Source organism: Tachypleus tridentatus, chromosome 11 (genome assembly GCF_004210375.1).
Source record: "Tachypleus tridentatus isolate NWPU-2018 chromosome 11, ASM421037v1, whole genome shotgun sequence".
Classification (NCBI taxonomy): domain Eukaryota; kingdom Metazoa; phylum Arthropoda; class Merostomata; order Xiphosura; family Limulidae; genus Tachypleus; species Tachypleus tridentatus.
In genome coordinates this window covers 8,252,111-8,268,600 of record NC_134835.1, presented here as the reverse complement: position 1 = coordinate 8,268,600, position 16,490 = coordinate 8,252,111, and the positions used below count along the sequence as shown (strand labels likewise).

The 16,490-nt window shown below is 32.8% G+C and overlaps 1 protein-coding gene across 7 annotated transcripts in view; it reads right to left on the bottom strand.

The window, feature by feature from the left end:
* LOC143231655 (uncharacterized) overlaps nucleotides 1-16,490 on the bottom strand; it is a 163,880-nt gene that overhangs the window by 84,674 nt on the left and 62,716 nt on the right. For 3 of the 7 annotated variants that reach the window (XM_076466208.1, XM_076466210.1, XM_076466207.1), the window contains 2 exons: nucleotides 7,473-7,596; nucleotides 5,041-5,152 (listed from right to left, as the gene is read on the bottom strand). In XM_076466208.1, coding sequence (XP_076322323.1) covers nucleotides 5,041-5,152; nucleotides 7,473-7,588 — 228 coding nt within the window. In that variant the 5' untranslated portion in view covers nucleotides 7,589-7,596. Of the gene's footprint in view, nucleotides 1-992; nucleotides 1,428-5,040; nucleotides 5,153-7,472; nucleotides 7,597-8,622; nucleotides 8,865-16,490 lie in introns of those variants that run through there. The other 4 variants (XM_076466209.1, XM_076466213.1, XM_076466211.1 and 1 more) reach the window with 4 other exon arrangements.

The window sequence follows — 16,490 nt, the reverse complement described above, 5'->3', positions numbered from 1 at the left end:
TATGCAAGAAGAGCTTATAATTAAGTGGTTCCTTGTTGTCACAATCACTTCCTACCTTTCTTTCCTATATAGAAAGTAACCGAGTTCAACACGCCCTCGTTTTAGTTGTATTCATCGATTTATATTAATTTCACTGTGTAGTCTGCGGATACTCACCACTAAAAACCGTGTTTCGATATCCGTGGTGGGCAGAGCACAGACAGCCCATTGTACAGTGACGGGAGGCTTGCAGTAATTTCAAGTTATTGAAACTTAAATTAATATAAATACAGTGTGTACACTAATTATAATAATATTCGTAATAAATATCATTAATATTATTCTAACATGGGTTTTATATATTTAGAGCGTATTCGTTACACACAAAATTTAAAAAAGTGATACTTCTACGAGGTTAACACTTAATTCTTGTATAGGATTTATGTATGTATGTATGTATGTATTATAACAAAAGCGACATCTAGCACATGAATCTGTATCACTATCGCATACTTCTTGGCCACGGAAATGTCTTTAATTAATTAAAATAATCGTAGACATAGCAACAAGATAATTGCGTTGACGAGACTTGAACCACTAATTAAACTTTAATAGTTAATAAATACTAATGTCTAACGACTTAATGTGGAAATTACTAAATAACTGACATCCTCTTCTTACACCTTCTTAGGTTAGACAATAAACATACGCTCATCCAATGTAAAACATTTAATAATCGTTAATTTTAGTTATTTAATGCAACACTAGAGCATACTAAACTCGTAGCTTTAGGCCTAATAAATACAAATAACACTTATGATTTAACACATAGATAACCTAATAGTGAATCAAAATTTTTAAATATATATATATAATTATAGCTAATATTAGTAAGCTTTAAAAACTCTCTCTTTGTTCATACTTCGGTACAATTAGTGTTTAACTTATTTTCCAATACACTGATTTATACACACATATAGCGATAACAACAGAATGAATAAGATGGTACTTACACAATGTAAAGCTAACTCACTCAATCCGGAAGGCATGGTTGACAATGAAATATTCGCTAACAAACTATTAATAGGTTCCACCACGAATAAACAGAAAAATTATTTTATAATGACCACACAATCATTGATGCTGGCTACACTCGCACGGGAGTTAGAATAAAACATGGACCTCACAATCAGCACACACATGCTAGCGATTTTCACGTTACGATAAACGAAATAACAGGTTGTAGGAACAAATCGTTATAATGCCTCACTGCGGAAAATTTCCTTAGGAATGGAGACCCGCACATTTTCGCAAGCCATTTCCAAAGTAGGAAATGGTTACAAATGTTACTGTAGTCGTTGTGGTTCGTCTGTCAAGGTCAGAATACTACGTGTTTCAACCATAACACTTGCCTATCTCGAGCAAAATAGCAGGTGTAAGAAGTGTGACACTGACTAAGTCTTGGTTGGCTCTCACGTGCCATATACGTCATCAAGTGTGGTTTAGGACGACAGAAGTAATTCCGCGAAGTATTCAAATCCATTGGAAATTTATTATTTTGATACTGTTTCAAGAGGGCACTAACAGATATACGCACAAAAGGGTAAAAAAAAAAAACTTTCTGTCGCCTACGATTTCAAATAAAGTTCAAATAAAATCAAACACGCTTAAGCAATTATGAACCCAGAACAAATTATTTGAGTACAAATTCTGTTCTCCTATGATCAGCTAGTCTGGTGTGTGTGCGTTATTATAAAACATGTAAAATAGTGGAATAGTTGGTGGCTTAGGTTCACGTTACATCAATAGGCTATAATAAAAATCAACTCTGCAGTCCTGGTAAATAAATCGTTCAGCTCAGTTCAACTTTCGGTAACGACTGAAAACTATTACAAACTATTGAAACTGAAATCTACAAGACCCTTTCTGGAAAAATAACACACCGTTATCTTTTACCAACAACCACGAAAACTAGCATTACTTTAAGATACCGATTAAAACAAACATATCAAACACCATACAACACAACTATTTATTTTTACAAGTTTTACCATGTAACCACGCTATCTTTGGATGGAAAAATTAAAACTTGTTGATAGTTTATACAAAGTTATAATGTTATGGCGTCTAAAACTGGTTGTGGTACGTATAATTTACTATCAGACTACACACTCGCATTTATGAACTATAACGAATTTTGTCTACAAAACTGTAACTCATTCGAACAACCTGAAACTAGAAAAAGACATATTTCAAACCAGCTTGAATGGCCAACGAAACCGTGAGAACCCAAGTCATGAGGGATGTGTCATTTCGGAAATATATAAAACACGGAGTTACCTTCACTGTTGTAATTTACACCAATTACATTTTGTTAAAATTCACATTATAATTTCAGTCATACAAAAACAGGGGATTTTAATAAAACTAGTTCCAAATTATACCACTTTTCTCGGCAATTTGACGAAATATTCCGCTGTTTCTAAATAGTTACATTAATAATAGCAATAACTAGTTGTTACGGTTCTAAAATTAATAAACTGTAAAGCTGAGTATATAAACACGAAAGTTTTTATTTGTAAATGAAAATATTCCATGAAAAGACATTTGATATATATCACATTTTCTGTCTTATACGCTTCCTGGTGTTATATCTTACCAAAATTCATCTATACAATTCTCGTGAGCTTTGTTGAAGTATTACAGAAAATATGGTCATAGTTTGTAATTCAAATTTACGAGGTGTTTGTTTTTATGAAAGCTATACCTTCTCGGAATTATTAAGTCGAACGACATTTGTAACAATTGTATCTTAAAAATAACATACATTCTGTATTCGGTGCTATTTAATCTTACAATAGAAAAATCCAAGTGAAAGAAATATTAACCTTAAGTTAAAATAAATTTTAACCTGAACAAAGTACGTGGTTTTGACATTATATACAACAGAATTCAATGTACTAAGTGATAAAAGAAATTATTTGATATATTACTTATAATGTTTGGCTTAAATTTACCATAATACTACAATTATGTCTGCAAATACACCGAGAATTACAGTTACTTGTTCAGATAACTGTTTATATGTTACGTTTCTGGGGTCGATGTGAAACTGACATGACATGTACATGCGCACTAAACCTGTTGTATAAAAACCTCTACCCTGCAGTTGCTTTCAGCGCTGAATAAGGAATGGGTTTTATTGATCGGGTAAACTTACTTCCTCTTACAGCGAAATATTAAGTTAATTAACTCGAAATCTTATTCAAGTAACGTAACAAGGATGTCGCATTTATAAACGATGACGTAACGGATTGATGTGAAATCAAAAATGGCTAAACGTAAACTACAAGCAGGAATAATAAAATGTTAAAAACAAATAAATTATTTGGAAAATTAAAAATAAAGGTGCAAAGAACTTGATGGTTTCCTATTTCTTGACTAAGATGTCTTTCCCTTTCAATGATAAACACTATTATATACAGTTAATTCTAAATGTTATCATTTTTTATACAATTAAACAGTAAAAACAATTGTTTTTTTCTTCACAATAGTTTTAGATGAATACACAAATTAATATCATCTACCCATTATCTGTATATGTGATTACGTAATCTCGTTTGTGAGAAAGACACGATCTATTTACGTTTAATTCTACTGTTATACGGCATTCTACATGCTTGTTCAATCTCAGATTAGATCCTAGGTTTCGGTCTCGCACTGGTGTGATAAGTTTGTGTCTTCTTGAATTTCTTGCAAAGCTATACGAGGGCTACCCGAGTTACCCGCCCCTATTTTAACATTGTAAAAGTAGAGAGAAGACAGTGAATCATCACTACCCACCCTCAACTCTTTTACTAACGAATAGTGGAATTGAACATCACTTATAACGCCCCCACGGCTGAAAGGGCGAGCATGTTTGGTGTAACGGGGATTCGAACTGGCGACCCTCAGATTGCGAGAGGGAGCTTTAATCACCTGGCCATGTCGGGCCTAGGAGTGATAAGAAAGATAATTATATGCAGTCTAGTAAATATTTATAATGTTTTGACATTTGTAACATGAGTTGTATTGAAAACATTTGCTGACGAAACATGAATTGAATACTGATCAAAGATTCACACACAAAACGCTACTGGTGTCATTATTTATGTAGTAACGTTTAACACTGCCACTATTAAAGCATACACGTGGTTCTTTCACTGTTTTCTAAAGTGACGTAATAGACGAACTGAAGTGACATGCATCGAAATATAAAATTGCTTCCACATACTTGAACACGTTTGGTAAACAATTGAACTAAACGAAAAGTCAAGCTATCCTCTCCTAAAAATACAAAGTCATGTTTTCTATATACAACGGTCATTACCCTATACAATGAAACTAGTCGTCTTCTAATGAAACTTTGAATAATTTTAAAATGCCGTGAGAACAATACTGGTAATTAACTCTGTGAGAACAATAGCGGTAATTAACCCTGTGAGAACAATACTGGTAATTAACTCTGTGAGAACAATAGCGGTAATTAACTCTGTGATAACAATACTGGTAATTAACTCTGTGAGAACAATAGTGGTAATTAACTCTGTGAGAACAATACTGGTAATTAATTCTGTGAGAACAATACTGGTAATTAATTCTGTGAGAACAATACTGGTAATTAACTCTATGTTGGTTTAGTAACATTTTCAGTCGTCATTAGACGTAAACGTCTAATTAAATGTATTTATTCTCTCAAATCTATCTGTACTGTAGATGCGTGTGTCTCAGGAGTTCTGTCTGTTCACTGACTGTGTATCGGTAAATATTACATTACTTACTTTTTGAAAATGGATATTTTAGTACAACTAAAACGCCGCTTCAAGAAAACTAGAATTTATATTTTGACTGCGATTAGTTTCAGAAAAGAAACCTGCCTGACTGCTTGTTTAAAGCAAATTCCGAACGTTCAGTGAACTTTAATACATAAAATACATATAGTGTTTGGATAAATGAACGCAACAGTATAACATTACAAAGAAAACAAATCGTCATTTATCAACAACTGAACGATGAACTTACCCTGGTTCTGGGATATACTTTAAGATGGCCGCTGTCGAACTGTTGAGTGCCAATAGCTGTTGGGTGACTACGAGAGATAATCCCTCCATCATAGTGTTTCTCGTCGGGATTTCTGTGATATAACATTCTTACTTCAGTAACAGATCTTTGTCAGTTAATTTATCAAATATAATTTAGTTCAAAAGAAAACACAATAACTACCTATTGGGCGAAACGCATCACATGCACCAACACGTTTTTGTCGAAAAACACTGTATTTACTTTCGAGTACGCTAAAATACATATTTTTACACAATACCTATGATACTGTATTTCTGTTGATTTAATTACGTTATTACAAATAGCAGACATCAACTTTCCATATTAGTAATATGAAATATATATTCAAGCCATTTTAACTTCTATCTGTGCTTTTTAAATAAATCAAAATATTATTCGCTATGGTAATTTCGAGAACTTACAATTATACAAGTTTTGTTCGATCCAAACCATTCTATAAAACTTGGATGTGTTAATTACAGCTACTGCCTTATTGTCACAGTTGAGTGCTTGAAGAAACAAGTACTGTTTGTATCATTTAAAATATGTTCGTTTTTTTTTTAATCTTTCGACTGGAAAGTTGTTGTTTTGAATTAAGCACAAAGCTACACAATGGGCTATCTGTGCTCTGCCCACCACGGGTATCGAAACCTGCGTTGTAAGTCCGCAGACATACCGCTGAGCCACTGGGGGGCCCGACTGGAAAGATACACAAGAAATTTTTCTAATAAAGTAGGGGTATTTAACGCATGCGTCAAGTCTGGACTTGAAGTATATTCATGCATTGAATACACAAACAGATTAAAAACAGACATGATTAATTTTCTTAGGTTCATTTCAAATTTAAGCTACAAAACAACCGTAAATGTGCTTTCTTATGGACATCAAAATGTGTCGGGTTACTCAACTTTGACAGTTTCATTTTAACTAAGACTTCTTGGAAATTACTGAGGTTACTCACTGGTCATCGTAATTAAACACTTACGATTATCCTGTTGGCAGGAGACATAAATTGATACGACTGACTGAGTTATTTTTATTTGTTTGAAATGTATGGCCTTTTCACCTCTATAGAAATCAAAGTCAATGGTAATATAAAGTGTGCTTTGAAATTTAAAAACAACAAAACAAAAACGCTATTAGTTATTGAATTCAAAGAAAAAATAAGTATATGAAAACGTGGTTCATTATATTACATCATGTAATGTTAAATCACTTCAACGGACGGAAACGTGTACCACGCTTTCCCATTCTTTACCAAACAAACACACACACTCAGTATGCGAGGTGACAGTGAGTGTGTTTTATATTTAAAATTACACAATATTTTAAATGAAATAAAAACATAACTCTCTTAAACTCAAACCTAATCTTTCACAAATTTAATTCTTCGTTAATAACTGAATAAAACGGTTTGATAAAAAATAAATATACGTGACTCGTGTTTTAATTCATCGATTAAAGATTGCAACAATTGTATAGCTCTTTATAAAATGGCAGGTTAAAAAATAACAGGTACATCAGAAGTAATCCAGTTCATAGTGTACAGGTTTTAACAACTCATCAACTTTGTCAAATATTAATACATATACACGAGATCATTCACAGAATTTATATAATATACACACATGGCAAGCAGTAACTCTCTCATTGGGAAATTTTTTTAACGATGACACATGTTAAATTGTGTTTCATAAAGGAAACTTTAAAATGTTCGTCAGGTAATTTGGGCAATTAATATAAGCAGAAACATTTAGGATTAAAACGTCAGTAATCAGGTAAAAATACTGTAATATTTATTAACTGATTCTTGGTTACGTGCTCTAATTCAAGTTAAAATTGCATTGCATACCTTTGCTACAGATTGCTCAGTTGAAAGCATCTGTCCCCAAACTGAACTATATCTAAATTTTAACAAACAATCGAAACTATTTACTTTTACTGAGTTAGAACGTGAGAAAAGTATATTTAGGTATTTATACGAATCACGTCGAGTTTCAGCTTTATTCTTATACATGCGTTAGGGATAATTTTTGTTTACACAAAAATTCTATATTTATATTATTTTAGTATATGAATTAACGGACCCTTCCTTTTCTCCCAGGAAGTAATTTGTGCAAAAAAAGAAAAAAAAATGTTGTTTACACAAAACGAGGTGAAAATCCATTATAAATCCTCATGCAAGATGTAAAGCTAAAAACAAGCTAGTAACGTGTTTGAAAATAACTTTTGAGAACTACTCAAGCGTACCATAAAGGTTTAAAATTCGTTTTAAGTTGAAGTCTATAAAATACATATCTGACAACCTCTGTAGATGAGAAAAAAATTAAAAATGGCCTAGACTATGAACTTGTTTCAAGCCGCTCGCGCACATCAAGAAACTGCATCAATACCTAAGATCAACCAGTGGAACACTGGACAGACGAGTTCTGTGTCGGCGCACGACTCCTGGGGTCGAGGCTGTTGATGATGGAGATGCCATTGATCTAAATGTCTCCACTTCCAGCATTCTGATGCCTAAGTAAAGATGACGATGTCATTATTTACGATACATTCTAGAAAAAAAAAACGACTATTTACTGAACAGGCTATTTAAATGTCAAACTTACACAAGATTAGCATATCGAAAAGTGGAATGTACAATAAGAAAAACAAAGTTTTGAAACAATGTCTACAGTATTTTGGGTAAGGAAAATGTACTTTTCATTTTAGTTTTCTTAGAATATATTTACAAAACCATATATTTTTTTTTAATACTGGTGTTACGCCACATCGACAGAAATGTTTTAGAAAAGAAATAGAATGTGTTGGTAAATCAACACCACACAAAACAATTATTGTATACGTTCTGTCACAGTTAAAATACAGATAATAAAGGGTTACGTTGTTACAAAAATATGGGAATCTCTTCCACGCAATAAATTAGTTCCTTCTTAGTTTCTTCGTGAGATTGGCTCAACTGAAAATCTTCGTTTCATACACAATTGTAAATGTGATAAACATTAGGAGTACTTAAACACGTTACTTTAAGTAGATACTGAGCAGCCAACAGCCATCCCAAACTATATATACACATATTGTTTTCAGTTCGTAACTAATAAACACTAATTCACTTGAGTGAATTTTAGAGACAAATTAGATCTCACTTTAATAAATATAACTTGTCATATAATTCTTAACATTAAAACTATATATTAAAATTTATTAGAAAAGAAACGGTCGAAATAGCATACGTGAAAAATCACGTCCCAATTTACATAAACGATGCTGCTTTTCATAGGTTGATAAGATTTAAACAGAGCATGCATAGGTATAAATAACCCTGCAGCAAATAGCATTTCTAACACCTAAATACTCTTTAATCAAGGCACTACAATCATGAAGCAACTTTTATCCAGAAGAGAACTCTTTGTTGGTTGAAACTTAAGACGCATTAATTTTCTAATAGAAGTAAAACATTATTGATAAAGTACTGTGTGTTGTATATATTTATAACCCTAATTGTTATTTCATGATTATTTTCAGAGTTATAAATGTACCTACCTGAACGAACGGAAGGCAATCATTCGACACAAGGTTCTTTCAATAATGCACTTAGAAATTTAATGATATTTTGATTAAACTTTTGTTATATTTCAACAAACACAGGCAATATGAAAACTGTGCCCATGTCTGAGTGTACGTTGAATGCAATAAAAATCATACTTTGTATTTCTGTACAGGCACAACACCTGTCCGATAACCCACTTTTTGTCCAACTTTGTAGATTTAACTAGCGTGCAATCCTACAAAAAAAAAAATAATAATAATAACTACTAGTGTCATCTGGCGGATTTGATGTTGAATAATAATAATAAACAATAACTTTTCCATACTAAAAATAAAAAAAACGAATGTGTAATCTATTTCGCAAATATTTTACACTTACAAATGTAGAGCAAGACTCGTAAATTAAAAAAACCGATTAAATTAAAATAACAGTAATAAATAAAACAAAAATAACAAAAAGTTTACAATAAACCGACACTGTAACCCTAGAAAGCAGTGAACATTAGATACTTTGAGTTCTAGGGTCATTATTTAATGAAAATTTTATTACACGATTACTTTTACACCAATGAGGTTTAATTTCACTAAATACGTGCTATAATAAATAGTTTCATTGGTGGATCTTAACAATGAATCGTTACATTCATAATGTAATTACACAAAGGTCTATTCTTAATTTTGAACTAATTAAATTAGTCTAAACAATATATATTGCCAACTGTCTGACTACATTTATCTGACCAAAAAGTGTGATTTGACTTCCATTCTTATAACGCACCTACAACCTCAAAATGCGGAGCGCACTCGGGGTTAAATCTTTAACAATTATATCTGGCCTGGCCTAAACATCGTTATTTAATGTAAATAAATTTACATATAAGATAACTATGTATTTTCTGTTATTAATAATAAGGCTTCAACCTAAAAGAAGCGCTATACTCAGTTGGGTAATAATGATTAACATAAAGTTGAATAAATTAAATAAATTATTATTCCAATTCTTTACTAATCTTTATATGTTCTTTTATCAAAATTAAGAATTCTAAATATCAAATGCCGTTGAGAATCTCAAGATAAAAATATATTTCTTATTACACGAAATGGTTTTTGGTTTGCTTTTCATTTCGCGCAAAGCTACGCAAAGGCTATCTGCGTTATCCGTCCCTAATTTTGCAGTATACGACTAGAGAAAAGCAGCTAGTCATCATCACCCACTGCCAACTGTTGGATTACTCTTTTACCAACGAATAGTGGGATTGATCTTCAGATTATATTGCTCCCACGGCTGAAAGGGTGAGCATATTTCGCATGATGAGGATTCAAGCCCGTTACCTTCAGCTTACGAGTCGAGTGCCTTAACCAACTGGCCATGCCGGTCCATTACAGAAAATTATATTAGAGAATTTTTTTAAAGTCAGTATGACTTACAGATATTTAATCTGGATAAACTATCAAAAACATTTCAAAATGTCGGTAATAGTGTGACCCAAAGTTTAACCAATTTTAACCGTTTGGTTTTAAGGCTTTTATTAAAATTACCCATTCACGAAGACTTCAAATTTATTAAACTTCATCATTTACGCAGTAATATTAAGCAGCCATTAATTTATAATTAACAATATTATTTTTGTGTTGATCGGAGGTATCGGAGCCTCATTTTTATCGTGATTAGTCTTTAGTCTTGCCACTGAGTCATGGAGGGGGCATTAAATACGTCAATCTATACTATGTTCCATGTGCATATCAACACATACAAATCTTAAACATGATACATGGTGTATCTGAACGTCTTTTGATAACCCTTAACTTAAGGTACGTAATGTTTAATATAAGAAAGTTTCACTCCGAGAACCTGTAAACTTATTTTATACTTACATAAAGCTGAATATTATTATTAAATACTAAAAACTTCTTTATTATCATTTATATCGTTTACCAGGCGTCTCGAGCCACGGGTGTGAGCTTCTAACTTTAATTAATTTCTCTAGAGTTATGACTTACTGTACTAAAGTTTTCATAGTATCACGTACAGGGGCGTAGATTTTTTACATCCGATGGGGGAAACGATTTTTGCAACCACTTATATGAATTGTTCAATTTGCAAATTGGTAATCTCTGATTACATGAACCTGAAAGCTGTGAACATGCAGTCACAGAGTAATCTTGTTGCCACGATACTTGCATGTATACTTAGGCCTACTGACTGATACTTACGAACTATCGCTTAGATCAAAAAGCTTAGAAGCACGCCTATATTAAAGATGTACATTTCGGCAACTGAAAAAGCCTACATCTAGGCCTAATTATGTAATTCGATTGGTAAGAACACGAGAATCACAAGAACAAACACACAATTTGTAGGCCTGTGATGCAATAAAACAATTCAACAGACCAAACTGTAGGGGGGGGGGATAATTGTATGCACCATACCCCCACCTACAATGAAGGGGGGGATTATACCCTTCATCGCCCCAGGATCTACGCCCCTGATCACGTACATGTTTACAGGCTTTGCCTAGAATTTCACAAGTTACGTATGACCTCCTGCTCTTTAGTATCTGAATGGTGTTATAAAAACGTGCTGCATTGTGTTATAGCTAATTATATTTTTTGTATAATGTACTTCCGCGATGTTACCAAGTATGTAATCGGTAAAAAGACAACTAACTTTTTTTATTATAACAATACCATCACTAAAATTTGTGAGGGAAAATTAAACTGTTGGTTTAATTGTTTTTCTACACTTTGTATTTTATCCCCCCCGCTTGTGTAGCGGTAAGTCTACAGATTTAGGACGCTAAAATCAGGGGTTAGATTCCCCTCGGAGGGCTCAGCAGATAGCCCGATGTGGCTTTGCTGTAAGGACACATAAACACTTGTATATTTTTTTTAAATTTCGCACAAAGCTACACGAGGGCTATCTGCGCTAGTAGGGCCTAATTCAGAAGTGTAACATTAGATAGCAGGTAGCTAATCATCACTACCCACCGCCAACGTCTTTTACCAACGAATAGTGGGATTGATCATTAATATAATAACGGCTGAAAGGGTGAGCATCTTTGATATGACAGGGATTCGATTCCGCGATTCTCAGATTGCAAGTCGAGCGTCCTTAACCACATGGCCATGCTGGGCCTACACTTTCTAAACGAATGTATTAAAATGTGCGCTTACTACGTATTACTTATGAAGTCGATTTTCCAACTCTGTTGACAAACTAGTAAAATATTTATAAACTGAACGTGTTAAACAGTATTGAAAAGTGTTTATTAAATACAAATAATAGTAACTGAAATAAAATTATAAACCGTGATTCAAAAGGCTAATAAGAAAAATGAAATATATAAAACATAGTCTCACTAAACTTTACCAGTGATATTGAAATTTTGTTTTTCTTGGAGCACACAAAAGTTCGTAATATTAAGCATAACGCATGTGTTGATGCAGATCCATAAATGTATATTTACACCACTATCATTAAAAGTAACACAACAAACACTTTCATTGAAACTTTTCATGACGTTAGGTTAACATCACGCCATTCTTCTGATGTATCAAGATAACGTTGACAGATGACAAACAACTGATACACACCATTAGTACTGTACTAACTGAAAGTTTTTGTTTCTGAGTCAGGCTGTTACAAATTTCTGCCTAAAACACGGCCATCTGGTGTTCTAAAAATCAAGGGGCGCTATTTATACACTGGTCATGTATCACAGAAATCCCCAAAATAAAATATGTACATAGATATTCAAAAGTGAAAACGGAAACCCTGTAAATATTTCATATAGCACGGGAGTGGAACGAATATAACGTATTGCTTGGTTCTCAAGAAACACATGATGAATTAACAAAAGATTACACACGACGAATTTACAGCTGCACTGTCTCATTCAATGGTGGACTAGTGTGTTTTATTTAGGTGTGACATAAAGAAATTAGTTAATTAAATCTGAGAAATGCTTTCTACTTTTAAAATAATTTATGCACTTATGTCCCTATGAGTCTGCCAATTTTAAGTTTTTTTTATTTAGCCTTTCTGTGAAAAATTACTATATCTTTCAACAACCATGGTAGTATTGGAAGGTAATTCCAGTAGGAGATTATCACAAGTCTCATTCTCCCCAGGATATGACCTGCTTTGACCAGCAGATCTGCCTTCTTATAGTCCCAAAACGAATCAACTGTACCAAGAAGACTGGATGGTTATGGCAGATGGACAACACTAATTATAGTCAGCCCAGCTGGGTAAAGTTCTTTCTGATTCCAAGGTTGTATGTATCAACTAGACATCTCGTGTTGAAGAGGGGTAAATGTGAGGGAAGAAGCAAAACCCCACATTTGGTATGCACCATAAGAGAAAAAACATTGCAAGATCAACCTCACTAAGAAAACCTCTCTTGAGCCACTTAAATTCTACTTTTATAAAGCAGATGAGCCTTTCCACCTTCTAAGAAATGGCAAGGAAAAATCTTGTTTACTAGAGTCATAGCAAAGTAGCAGCCTGATATGCATTCCTCTGTCACAAATGAACTGTCCTAGATGTTGTAAACCACTGTTTTAGCAGTGGTAATGACCACCAAATCTCCTCCAAAATGAATAAAACACATTAAAATGAAAAGTGCTCAAGACAATACAGTAAAGCATCTCAGTTTGATTTGGATTAGCAGGCTTCATGTTGAATACTGTTAATAACTTATTAGAAACAGCTAATTCTGCTTGGTCAGTGGAGTAGTCAATTTTGTCACAACATTACTGGTATTAATATACATGTGTGGACATGTAATTTCTGGTTTATGTTGAAATTACCAAAACTCTAATGAACTTCCTTGTCCACTGAACACACACACACATACAAAAAATGTGCACAGCTATCTCACCCATGAATTAAGTCTCAAAGTGCTGGAAGAGATCATGTAAAGCTATCCACTAGTATTATCCTCTCTACATGATGCAAGATAACGATTGTTGACCTTGTTCCCTGGACTGGTATTCTTAAAACGGATAAGCTTAATGTCAGTTTAGCCTGTGAAACAGACATGTTGAAGCCTTGTGAGTAGAAGATTCACTGCCAATAACCACACACAACAGAACAGTGGACAGCACAGGGATATTTAAAGGATAAGTAATATTTCTTTCTCACACTCTTAAACAGGTGTTCTGTAATGCTATGGAACTGTTCACATGAAAGTTTCCCTGCTACTGTGGTCACTGAACCTGTTTCCTAGCTACATTATACAGAAAATATGGTAATAAATAATGCTTGATTGGTGTGAGAGATGATGAGGCTACAACATAAGAACCCCAAATCTTTAGGAGCTCTATCAACTTTGAAAAATTTGTGAAATATACAAACAATTCCATCAATGGGATCTTAAAAACACATTAGTTCCTGGGCCTGTACTAGACTTAAAGCAGCCTTAAGTACACTGCATGGAATAGTGGTCAAAGAAGTGTAAGAAGGGAAATCGCAGAACTTACCAATACCACTAATATTGCTATAAATACACTTCTATGTAAATAAACCACATTTAGTTTTCAAAGTATTTAAAGTAGAGCTAGAAAAGCTTAAATATTTAAATAGTAAGGCAACAAAAATATTTTTTATTTTAATTTCTGGTTATACATACTGCTGTCTAAACAAAAAAAATGTACATTCCTGTTATGTTTGTCTCTGATCTTTAGTTACACCCCTCCTCTCTTCTAGCATACAATGTAACCAATATTCAGCCATTTTGAAAAAACTAGTTGAATGCAATAAATAATTTTAACATTTTAGATGTCACTGAAGTTAGTACAAACTGAAAAAAGTACATAATTTTACACTCAAAAATTAACATAGAAGTCCAGTTCTACATATTTTTAAAAAGTTAATCACAAGGTTGAGAAATGGACAATTCGTTCGTATGTTATCAAGGAAGTTCGGTCAATACAATACTAATTAGTTCCATTTGAAACACCCTCAATGCCAGTTAGATGAAGATTCCAGGAGGACTAATATATTTATGATAAAAATCACATAAACTACTTTTTATTTAATTAGTTTCTCTAAATTTGTTCACTTTGAATTTCAAATCAGAAATGTTTAAAAAAAAAGCATTTCTGGTCAATCTTTGGTCCTCCGCAAGAGCCCTTTACTTCAGTTCCAGAATTCATCAGATGGACTAGATGTGGAAGAAAAATTTTTTATCTGAAATGCTCTTTGTATGTATAGTACAACAGTTTAAATGTGGTGAAGCATTAGAAACTAATGAACTTATCTTTTGTTATAAAAATCACAAAGTGATAAATCAGACTTATGATCTTGTCACAACATTATAAAGGTGTGAAAAGTATACATTTTGTACATAGTAATGAAAATATATATGTCAATACCAAATCGAAAAGTACGATTTAAAATGAAGCTTGTAATTAACATATAAATATGGGGCATAGCTTTGGAGATATTGTATTTAATATTAGCCATGATGAAAGAATTAGAACAAAGGATCTGCACACATATCTAGTAAGTTTGTAACAGGCCAGAAATTGGAACATTTTCAAATAGTTGACTATTCTTCTTTGGGAGTAAAAAGGACAGCCATACTGTGACAACGTAACTTGTACATCACCAAATACCTAAACAGTTCTAATGTATATTCATTTAAACATAGATTTACAAAACCAGTTTAGAGCAACATGTCTGCATACTTTTGTTGATGGAAAGTTCTGAAAGCTCCACATGTTGCTGAGAGAGCGATTGGTTATTTTTATATATTAGTAAATGTAATGCATTATCTATAGGTAGCCACTTAAATTTCTCGACTTGAAACATGGCAAATGTAGAGATCACTCAAGAGCAGTGGAAAAAAATAACAAAGCAAACAGAGCTTCTAAACTTTGTAATTAGTTATTGTAATATAGGAAAATATGATATAACTCTTCACAAAGAGAATGTGATAATGTGAGGTGATGTATTACTACATATGAACAGATAAATACTACATACAGAAAGATTCTGTACTGTCCTTCATAAAGAGAATGTGATAATGTGAGGTGATGTATTACTACATATGAACAGATAAATACCACATACAGAAAAGTTCTGTCCTGTCCTTCATAAAGAGAATGTGATAATGTGAGGTGATGTATTCCTACATATGAACAGATAAATACTACATACAGAAAGGTTCTGTATAGTCTCATAAAAACAATGTGATAATGTGAGGTGATGTATTACTACATATGAACAGATAAATACTACATACAGAAAGGTTCTGTATAGTCTCATAAAGAGAATGTGATAATGTTAGGTGATGTATTACTACATATGAACAGATAAATACTACATACAGAAAGGTTCTGTATAGTATCATAAAGAGAATGTGATAATGTGAGGTGATGTATTACTACATATGAACAGATAAATACTACATACAGAAAGGTTCTGTACTGTCCTTCATAAAGAGAATGTGATAATGTTAGGTGATGCATTACTACATATGAACAGATAAATATTACATACAGAAAGGTTCTGTATAGTATCATAAAGAGAATGTGATAATGTTAGGTGATGTATTACTACATATGAACAGATAAATATTACATACAGAAAGGTTCTGTATAGTATCATAAAGAGAATGTGATAATGTTAGGTGATGTATTACTACATATGAACAGATAAATACCACATACAGAAAGGTTCTGTATAGTCTCATAAAGAGAATGTGATAATGTTAGGTGATGTATTACTACATATGAACAGATAAATATTACATACAGAAAGGTTCTGTACTGTCCTTCATAAAGAGAATGTGATAATGTTAGGTGATGCATTACTACATATGAACAGATAAATATTACATACAGAAAGGTTCTGT